Source organism: Engystomops pustulosus, chromosome 7, assembly GCF_040894005.1.
Source record: "Engystomops pustulosus chromosome 7, aEngPut4.maternal, whole genome shotgun sequence".
In the NCBI taxonomy this organism is placed as follows: Eukaryota; Metazoa; Chordata; class Amphibia; order Anura; family Leptodactylidae; genus Engystomops; species Engystomops pustulosus.
Genome location: NC_092417.1, coordinates 99,283,538 through 99,294,665, shown reverse-complemented (window position 1 = coordinate 99,294,665; position 11,128 = coordinate 99,283,538). Strand labels below are relative to the sequence as shown.

Here is an 11,128-nt window from a genome sequence, read left to right as displayed (position 1 = left end):
AAAGACCCTAGCCAAGACAGAGTTTCTTGATGTCACTTTCCACACCCCTAGCCTATCAAATTCTAAATGAGCTGCTCATACAAAGGAGTAAATAATACTTAGCGGGATGTCTGTCTGAGTGCATCCAAATGAGAGGACACAAAGAATATGTTCCTTCTGTGCAATATTCCGGCTTGTTTACAAATAGATGTCCTGTCATCAGAAACCTTCCTCGGTTACATTCATTAGTACTTAGACACTCCCTGCTTTTACCACTAATGGAGAAGTGAGAGGAGTAAGATAAGAAGCTCTTTAGACACTGTTCCTGCTCTAGAGACAAGATTTCCACCATTTCCCTGCAAATTATCATTACAACTCCTTTAGTTTCTAATACCTCCTCCATCTATGTGACTGAGACTTAACCATGACTAACCTGCAGTCACTGTCACTGATACTACGTTGTACCCTCCCTGAAACAAACTGGTGAAGTCACCACCCACTGAGTACTCTACCTGGCCACCCCCCAGGTGACCACACCTGAAGAAGCCCTGCCCAGCCCGGGAGAGCAGTGAGTAAGCACCAGGAGCAGTCAGACTGTAAGCAGAACTCCACAGGGGATACATTACCATCTGAGGACATCTGAGACACCTACTTGAAACTTTCTCTCAACCGGGGTCCCCAATGGGGATTAACAAGCGAAGCAACTGTGGACTTGTGCTGCTGTGTTTTCTCCTGCAGGTGAGTTATTCTCTCTCATGCATGAAAGTTATCACAAATAAGTCCTTCAATGACTGTTTATTACAGAGCAGGTTTGACTGCTCTGTTCACACAGAATGTTTGATGTTTATTGTCAATTAGAGTTGGTTTTCTAAGTATATTTTCTGAAAGTTATTTCCATGTATCCACAGCTCATAATGTTGGCTACTAATTTCTCCAACTCCCTTTTCCTCAGCTATCTAGGACCCCTTATTGTTACATTCAGTGTTTTAGATGATATTTACCAACATGTTAAGGATATTTGTTAAGGACATTCTTCTACAGTGCTTAGGTGACTCAGATCCGTATAGACCATATGCTGTACAGATTTATTATATAAATCTCTGTGTAGATTCGGACATATGTTAAACCATAAAAAAGATATCTCTCCTAACCAAAGCCACCTTAGAAGCCCAACCTCATCTACTAGGGCCTGAAATGTGACAACGGTTATGTAAGTTGTGTATCTATACTTAACTAAGGATTTCAAATTGCATTTCCTAGTGAACCACCAGGTTCATTCATTATCCATATACTGCATACATCTTTATTCTTACATCTTTATTTGTAAAAATAATAACACTTTCAGTACTAGATACTCATACCCATTTTGGATTCTGTGGCAGATTGCTGTAGGATTGGCAGAATGGGAGATATGTATATTTGGCTTCACGGATGAAGATTATCATTTCAATGTGAAAAGGACCTTGGAGGAAGGAACAGTAGTGGGCCAAGGTAAGAATGACCTTTCAGTGGTTGAATATTTGTTAAATTAACCAGTTGGTGTCCTAAAAAATTAATGATCCCATCTTGTATACTGAATTAGGGCATGCTTCATTAGCTTGTGATCCATTTTATCTAAATGTTCAGTTACATGAAAAGATAATATTCCTGTAACATGCTCTTTGTAGGTTTGGTATGATTTATGGGGTTCCAAGATTGATAAAGAAAACTTGGGCAAACAGTAACAAATTAAAACTCTAAAAGGGCACATGAAATATGTTGATGTAATGCATTCAAATGTATTCACATATATTCTTGACAGAGAAACAATTCTTGAAGCAGTCATTAGGCACCACCACATGGATACATTTGATTGACTGTGTACAGTAGTAACTAGCTAGAGACAGTTATCACCCGATCAGCAGGTTTGGAGGTCTTAGGACGCTTTTGAGATAAATACTGTCCCTTTTTACAAAACAAAAGTGTGTTTGTGTCTCATGTGTATGTTATCTGTCAACTGCCAGGTTCTTTTCACCTATGAGTCACTTAAAAATAGCTAAATACTCTCTAGAATCAAATTTATTGAACACTGAATATTCATGAGGAGATAAAGGCTGACATATGCACAGTGCTCTACCTTACAATCTGATTTACCTTTAGTAAATTTTGGGAGTTATCTATGGATATTAAAGCTTTCCTTAGCACAAGTACTCACTGCCACTCCTTCACTCCATCATTCCCTAGCCAGCATTCTCTAGCAATATCCACCACATCCAGCTTCCCTAATTCAGTTTGGGACAAAGGAAGAAAGCATTGCCGCTGTTCTACAGGTTTTCTCCAAGAGCCACTTTGATAGGAAAATGGCATGTAACAGTAGATTCTTCAAAAATAATATTGAAAAATTCTTGGTTGACATTTTTACTACATTCATCATTTTTAATGCTACTACCCAACAATAATACCAAACATGAACATGTTAATTTAGCCATACAGAGTTAGTAATGGCTTATAAAGTGCACCCAGGTCATTGCTATGGAATATTCTATTCATTGCTATGGAATATTCTATTCGCGGGCTGAGGCTGAATGACTGATTATCTATGGGCTTTTAGCAACTCTTATCTCTTTGGAGACAGTAACAATTATATTTCATTCAGTGTTTAAGACTGGTTACGGCTGGATGGACAGTATTGTAGAATGCCCCTGAATTCCTTCTGCCAACAGACATAACTGAGCATATTATTAATTTTGTACTGTTCTCTCAAAAGAACATTATTATAACTTCCTAGCATCACCCTACCCTGTACCTGGGAGGAGCTGTGCAATTGAACATAATTATATCATCCGGACATTGATGACACAGAGTGCAGCTGTAAAAAGCTTCATCACGTGGTTAACATGTATAATTCACGCAGACATTTTGTACCTTAGATACATTGTGTCTGTTTCTATTTCTATCATTAACCATTGCCAGAACTGATGTATGGAATACTCTATTATGTACAACCCTTGATGGTTGTGTTTAATGGTTTCGTTTCTCATCTCTTAGGGAGGGCAGCTAGAATAGATTCTATATTTTGGGTGCTGATACCAAGCTAATAGGCCACCTCAGCCTATAAGTAAATGTCAGGTTTGTATTAGTTTCTATCATTCTTTTCAAATCTCAAAATTAGACTTTCAGAGCAGAGTGCCATAAACATCCTATTTGCAATAATGGCTCAAGTAGGGTCCAGGTTTTCGAGATGTGATGAAGACACCATCAAGTATTTAGTGCTTAATTCACCCATGATACTAAATTTTGGAGTAGACACATACAGTTCCTAAAGAACCAGTCCACCTGTTCTGTATATAGACATGTTTATAGACAATCCATACGTAAATCCAGTGGCCATACCAGGTCCTTTATTCTACTGAAAACCTACCAGACAAACATATAGCATGTCTGTGTGGGACCCAACGGTCCTCCTTGCCCAGCAAGCCACATTATTTTCTAAAGCTTTAAAGGACATCTACCACCAGGATAAAGGATTGTAAACTGAGAAAACTGACATACTGGTGTGTTCCCCCTATGGCGGGATCTGCTCTTTTCTTAGCTTCTTATGGCCTGGTTTTTACAAAAAAGTGGGTTTTGAGATTATGCAAATGAGCTCCAGGCTTCATAGGTGTTAATGGAGGCAGGACCCCCACAGACTCATTTGCATAATTTGTAAAGCCTTTTCTAAAAACCAGGGCATAGAAAGCTTAAATAAGAGCAGATCCTGCCAGAGGGGGGCACACACCAGTATGTCAGTGTGCTTGCTTCACTATCCTTCATCCTGGTTAAGGAAATAGTTTCTATGTGATGATATCATTTCATGAAACTGGTGTCTTTTATAGTAAAACAGAATGATAGAAGGGGACTTTCCATGGAAACTTCTGTCTGATAGAAACAGAATTAATGATTTTATGTTCATTTTAGTTTCTTTCCTGTAAGTAATGTTGGGACATAGCTACCTGCCTCTCCACACCTTTTATTTCTCTAGACCTTTGTTTCTTGGTGTGCACAGTGACTTGTTATCACAAGCCCGCTGTGGTCATGGGTGTGTATTATGGGCTGTGCTACAACAATTGTAGAAAACCAGTTGTGTGACATTCTGTTTCCTGGGTGTCTGGAAATTAGGAGCGGATTCATTGCCTTGCCTTAATCCGTAGGCTACAGTTTCAGCAGAAAAAATAAGATTTTACAGATGTGTTTTTATTTTCATATTATCAACTTATTACAATTAACACAAGTTTATATTTTGTATTTTTATTTAGTATTTGTAACTCATCTTTTCTTTTCTTTAACCCTGAACAACAAAAAAGCCAGAGATGTTTACAGAATCCTAGAAAATTATTATCATTTTATAATTATCAAACCCTTTGGAAGATATTCGAGATGCCTCTGCAAATTTGTAATATGATATTTCTAAAGAGCTGGAACGCCATTATTATTTGCCTCTTTTGGGGTTTTTTTTGCCTCTTCTTTTTGGCATTTACATAGTTGCTTGTTTTCAGCGTCAGGAGGAGACACATTGTCAGTTTGTGAAGCTTAAAACTACAGACCTAAGCAAAATTTCTGTTCCACAAGCTTAATTTGGAATCATATAGAACTGGAAAGTGTTATTAAATTTCCATTAAATTTCCATTTGTGGGATCTAATCCAGAACAGACATGAAAGCAAGAACTGAAAAGCATATAACGTATATACTGGAGTAATCCTATTGACTCGAGTATAAGCCTAGGGTGGGAAATGCATTGGTCACAGCCTCCCCAGTATATAGCCAGCCCCCAGTGGTATAGAGCCAGCCAGTCCCCAGTAGTATATCACCAGCCAGCCCCCTTAAACATATAGCCAGCCAGTCCCCAGTAGTATACGGCCAGCCAGCCCCTAGTAGTATATAGCCAGCTAGACCCCAGTAGTATATAGCCAGCTCCCAGGAGAATATAGCCTGCCAGCCCCCAGTATGGCCAGCACATAAAAAATAAACTGAGTACTCACCATTACAACGCCCTGGGCAGCTCCTCTTCTTTCTTCATGTGCGCCGGTGGCTGACGTCATAGTTTGTATTCCCTGGCCGGGCCATGCGCGCAGACCTGTCGCTGACCTGGAGCCGACACACATGAAGTATAAGCTGAGTGGGGAATTTTCAGCACCAAAATTGTCCTGAAAAACTCGACTTATACTCGAGTATAAGCAGTATGTTCTTTTTAATGTTCCCTCAAACCCAATAAACAAATGAACCAGCAATAACTCACTCTTCCCAAAAATGCAATGCAAACATGACCAGTGAGAAATCCCATATAACAAAAATCAGTTTTTCATATGCAAAACAGAGGAACCACCATGAGGAATTAGATATTTAGCATCAGAGGTTTTTTTCATCTGAGAAATTTCTACAATAGACTAATATCCAACCATACTACACAGTTATTTGTAAAACTAGATCTATTATTGCAGCTAGAACCTTTAGTAAAACATACCATTATTATTTCTGTAGGAGAAAGAACTGTCACTGGGGCAATACATGCTTTAGGGTATCTCAATGATGATGTTACTGTGGTATAATCGAGGTCAAGTCACAGCCTTTGGGAGGATAAGCACAGGCTTGTTTCATTCAGGTATTTCTTGTAAATGGGAAATATCACTGTTCTTCCTGTTCGTAAAAAATTACCTAACTTTCTACATGAGCACCAAGAGGATGATACATGTTCTTACGAAATCAGTTCTTAAGTTTCACTTTTTCTTAGATTTAGCACTAGATTATTTTTGGGTGAAATATATAGACATGTACATAACTTTGGTGATCATGATGTAAAACAGTATAGTTTTCAGTCATGAACATAAGGATGACCATGGTTAGAGTAATTTGAGAAACCTGACAGCTATACAATGTGTATACAGTGTCGGACTGGCCCACCAGAGTACCAGAGGATCCTCCGGTGGGCCCTGGCTCAACCCAATATTGAACCCCAGAGGTCCATCAGAAAACACCACAATTTGGAGACAGCTAGAGTATATTTCCTGGGAAATAATGAAGAGTGGGCCCCCAAATTGATTTTCTCTGGTGGGCCTAAGGAACCCCAGTCCGACACTGTGTGTATATAGGTAGCTTTTGTACAATTCTAGGCTGTGACAATAGAGGTCTGGTCCCGGTAGCATGAAGCCAAAGTAAGTCTAAATGAGTCAAAGTGACCAATAGCCATGAATCACAAGTTAAATATTTCACACCTGCATTTCACTGTGTAAACAATGGATCACCTTTCTTCCAGTCCTGTGTTTCCTGTCACTCCAGTTACTGCAAGGCAGGGAATATCTAGCTGGTTCATCCTGACTGGTAACATGCAGGGACTTGAGATAGGTTTGCAGTATCCTGTCTAAGTTGGTATTGCAGAGGGTCAGGAAGTAAGAGTTCTCATTATGGATAGTTTGCCAATTAAGGCTCCTTGGTGTTGGAGTTATTTAAACCTGAATGCATATATTGACATTTTGGAATGTGTCTCCAAAAGGATCTTACTTTACAATTACAATTCAGGATTATGATTCTGTTCAATATGGACAGATTGTGCATAGCACAAGAAAGCTGCCAGCCATAAACACAGGATACCAACGTGCCTTCATTCAGTCATGCTTATTCTTTTCTAGTTTCCATTATTTTAATGGTGCTGTACATTCAATAAGGGGATCACATAAATTACATTAAGACGAGAACAACACAAAAAGACAATGGAAGTACAAAAAATAGAAAACCATTTTGAACTCGAAAAGGTGGAAAGGAAAATGAATGTGCTTATGAGGGCTCACAGTCTATATTGGATGGTAGGTGGTGACACTTGGTAAGAGTAAGGTGATCCTCAATCAGTAGGTTTTCAAGCTACATATGAAGGCTTTTGAAGGTGGAGGACAATATGACACATTTTGGTAGAAAATATTAGGGATGTATGTTAGAAGTCCTGGAGACGGTTGTGAGAAGAGTGTATAATAGGAGAGCAAATCACAAGGGTTTGTGAGGATGCAGGACAGTATTGTTCTTATGTAAAGGCAAGAAGTTTGGATAACCCATTCTCATTTTAATGTCATTTTGAACTTCTATTCTCATTGATGTTCAGAAAGGTATAGTTGAACCCATGAACCTTAAAAATTAAAAAAAGAAGATGATCTAAATGTACACTTTTGGTAAAATTCAATTTCTTTAGACAAACTATTATCACATTTGTGAGGCACATCCTCTGCGGAAGGAGAGAACGGGGGATTCTAACAGCATCACAAATTCCTGCTTAGAAAACAACATGTCTGTTCTTGCCATCTTCCTGCTCCTTCTTTGCTGGATAAATAACTTTAATATTGACATATAATGAACACAAAACATGTATATGTTGACAACCTTTATGGAGATATAGAATATGTGCTTAATCAGATGCCAATAATCTGCATGTGTGGAGTAAAATAATATCCATAAATTCTGAAAAAATGTCCATAATTTTTGCTTATTGAAAAGCAATTCAATATTCTGGCCTTACAAATAGAACCACCTCTAAGCCCCTAAGGCACTAGAAACTAGTTTCAATTTCAAATTCTGCCCCCTTCCTTACAGTTCCAGGTGGTATGGTTAAAGTTTTTTGTATTATCTTTTGTACTAAAAATCTAGTACAGATAAGGTGTAGCAGGGACTAAGAAACAACCAAAGATGTCCTAGGGCTGGAAATATGTCTCATTTCCTCTCTATGCAAAAAATGCATTTACTTTCTGATATTATACTCATTAGATTTTCTAAAAAAAAATCAAGTTACTCAAACTAGCCACAGGGTGCATGAAAAAATGTGGGAAAACACAGAATTGGCTTCTGTAGATATGATTGCACAATTTTCAAGTGAAAGCAGCAAATTTTTCAAAGCATTTTTTTTTTCAAAATTCTTGCAAAATGTTTTTTTTTCTGTTGCATAGCCTTGAACTATTGGGAATGTATTAAGAAAAATAATTCACAAACATAATTGATTCTAGTATTTGAGACTGTAAATTTTTTCCCTGGTATTAATTGAGGTATATTGAAAAAGAAAAGGAACGCGGTATGCAGCGGAATAACTCAACAGTGAGAATAATAAGCAAAATCCTTTTTATTACTCCTACATCAATGAGTCTAATCTTTGCAATGGGTCTTCAAATTTTCTATGTTACCAAACTGGTGAGAGGCTTATTCTGCAATGTTCCCAACCTTTTATGTGTTGAAACTAATGGGGTGCAACATTGGATGTGACCCCCTGCATTTTTTCAACTGTTAACTTACTTTGCTTACCTCTGTCTTGTTTTCCTCCACCTTCCTGTCCAGCCCATACCACCACACTACTGTAATTTTCAGGAACAGTGTACTTGTATATTATGACCCCAGCCAATCCTAGAAAACCCTTACTTATAAAATGCAATTCCTTCTGTAGGAAGGTTTCTAAGATACCTTGTTAGCTAGTTTCTGCAAATGTGTCCTGATTCTGCAAATGTATCCTGTTGGCTTTTTCCTTTATCTCTGACCCCAGCTTGTTGTGCAACTTTGTTTTTCGTACCCCACCCCGGAACTGCTTTCGTCCATTTATAACCTTCTTAGTGGTCATGGCTATGAATGTGTGCTGCCAGCCTTGCTCTGACCTAGTTTGACTCTTGACTTGTTATAAATCTGTCCTAAGCTTGTTCCCGATTACTGTACATCTGATTCTTTGTTCTTTGCATGGGCCAGCGGCCACATGTCCACGGAGCAAGCAACCCTGTCCTAGCAATGGCGATGGCGAACCTTTTAGAGACCGAGTGCCCAAACTACAACAAAGACCCGCTTATTTATCGCAAAGTGCCAGCACAGAAATTTAATTTGTGATTCATACTCCCTGCTCTGTCACAGTTTTCATTGATACCAGCACCCTGAGGACACCAATAAAGCAGAAAATAGTCCCAGGTATTCCTGTCACTTTAAAATAGCTCTGTGCACAGCAAGTCCTGGGCTGCCTGGGACTTCAGGAAGATACCTGGAGTCATCTCTGGTGATGGCCTGAGTTCCCATAGAAAGGGCTCTGAGTGCCACCTCTGGCACCCGTGCCATAGGTTAGCCATCACTGGCCTATAACATGGGTTACTATAACCATTGAATACAACATGATAACAATAGCACTTTTCAGTAGCATTAGACCACATACATGAGACGTATGGAGCAGAAGCCTCACAATGCCTTTTGATAAGATCAGATCATAAAGATACCTGCTTCACAGCAGCAACAAATTTTATTAGAATTAATTTACTTTTTCCGCTGCCAAGCTGATGCCAGCAAAGAATTCAATAGTGTAGTTAGCCTCTCTTCTTCTCTCATGTCTTCCACTCCAACATTCATGCGCTTACAACCCCCTGGCCTCCCAAACCAGTCAGTGGGCCACCAGCAACCTGCACATCGCTACATAAGCTTGCATTGTTTTCTGAAACTAGATGCATTTTCCCCCTTGTCACGGCGAGGACGCCGCCGCCTCGTCACGTGACGTGGGATGCAACTGTACGGGTTAATTTAGCCTACTCAAACTTGCGCTCACCTTTCACTCAGGACACAAATTGAGCATAAATAACACCTCATACAGATCCAGCACCAGAACCGCTGCCACCACTTATTGCATTTATACTGGGACCAATAAGTATCCCACTCTACATCAATTCTTGCTCTCAAGCAGTCACTTTGTCACACCACTAGACATGCACACTCAGCACTCCAGCAGTCACACAGTTAAACACACTTCACAAGGCTATGAGTTCGCAGAGCATACAGGGACCAAAATTAAAGTGAAAAGCTTTAATTACAAAAAGTTGATCAGTGCATAAAAAGATATTAAAAACAAAAGAATTATAAAATGACACACAACACGGCAAAACAGTTATAAAATAAAAAGGGAGAAAAATAACAGAAACTTACAACTTAAAGTAAATCCTGATCCCTGGAGGTGGGAGAAATGAGGGACACACTCAGCTTGTCAAGCAGCCCCCAAAATGTGAACGCCAATTCCTGGATTTCATATTGTTTTATATCTTTACAGTTTGGTTCAGATTTCAGAACCTCCCATTCATTAGTTAGTCCAGAGGGTCATTCACAATTGGGCAAAGTGTTAATGAGGGGGGAGAGTCCAGGAATATTTAAACAGTTCTTTGTTTCCAAATTCCTAGATGCAGGGGTGGGGGTAGGTGCAGAGGAGAGGTGACCAAATGGCTTTTGAGGTCACCAGAGAACATTCTGCAGGTCAGAGTTTATCAGGTTGTAAGGATCTCCAGGATGTTGTAAATGAGGCCTGGACGCTTCAATGGATGCCATATATTTCTACAAAGTTTGTAATTGCCCAATAGTTCAACAGATCTTACACATTCAAGAATAATATTTCCTTGACACCTCCCCTTTTTTGATTGTGCCTAGGAGGTTGGCTCACTTGCCATCTTCTTGGCGCACTTCTACCTCTGGCTCCCCCTGGCGAGAGAGGCCGTCTGCATTCCCATGCTCACTACCTTTCTTGTGTTGAATTGTGAAATCATATTGCTGCAAGACCAGGCTCCATCTGAGCAGTTTCCCATTGTCCCCAGCCACCCTATTAAGCCAGCTAAGTGGATTATGATCTGTGATCACAGTAAAGTTACGCCCATACAGATATGGCTGCAGTTTTTGCAGAGCCCACACAATTGCCAGACACTCTTTTTCAATTGTGGCATATGCAACCTCCCGGGGCAACAGTTTCCTACTTAGGTAAAGTATTGGGTGCTCTTCTCCTTTCGGGTTTACCTGACTAAGGACTGCACCTAGTCCGTATGTGCTGGCGTCAGTTTGTACCAAAAATCTGCGGGTGAAATCTGGGGCCTGGAGAACAGGTGAACTGGCCAATACAGTTTTCAAGGCTGAAAATGATTCCTCACACTGATTGGTCCATGCAACAATTTGGGGGAGTTTTTTCTTGGTTAAGTCTGTCAAGGGTTTAGCCAGCGCACTGTAGTTTGGCACAAATTTCCTATAATAGCCGGCTGTCCCTAGGAAAGACATGACTTGTTTCTTAGTTCTAGGGGTGGGCCATGTGGTTATGGCATCTACTTTCCCCGGTTCAGGCCGTAGCACCCCACCTCCGACACAGTGTCCCAGATATTGCACTTCTGA

At 39.8% G+C, this 11,128-nt stretch overlaps 1 protein-coding gene across 1 annotated transcript in view; it reads left to right on the top strand.

The window, feature by feature from the left end:
* Window positions 1-528: 528 nt before the first annotated feature.
* The window catches only part of LOC140070650 (cadherin-1-like), a 54,410-nt gene continuing 43,810 nt past the window's right edge, over window positions 529-11,128 (top strand). Inside the window, exons 1-2 of the mRNA XM_072117386.1 lie at window positions 529-717; window positions 1,362-1,470. Coding sequence (XP_071973487.1) covers window positions 661-717; window positions 1,362-1,470 — 166 coding nt within the window. The 5' untranslated portion in view covers window positions 529-660. The remainder of the gene's footprint in view (window positions 718-1,361; window positions 1,471-11,128) is intronic.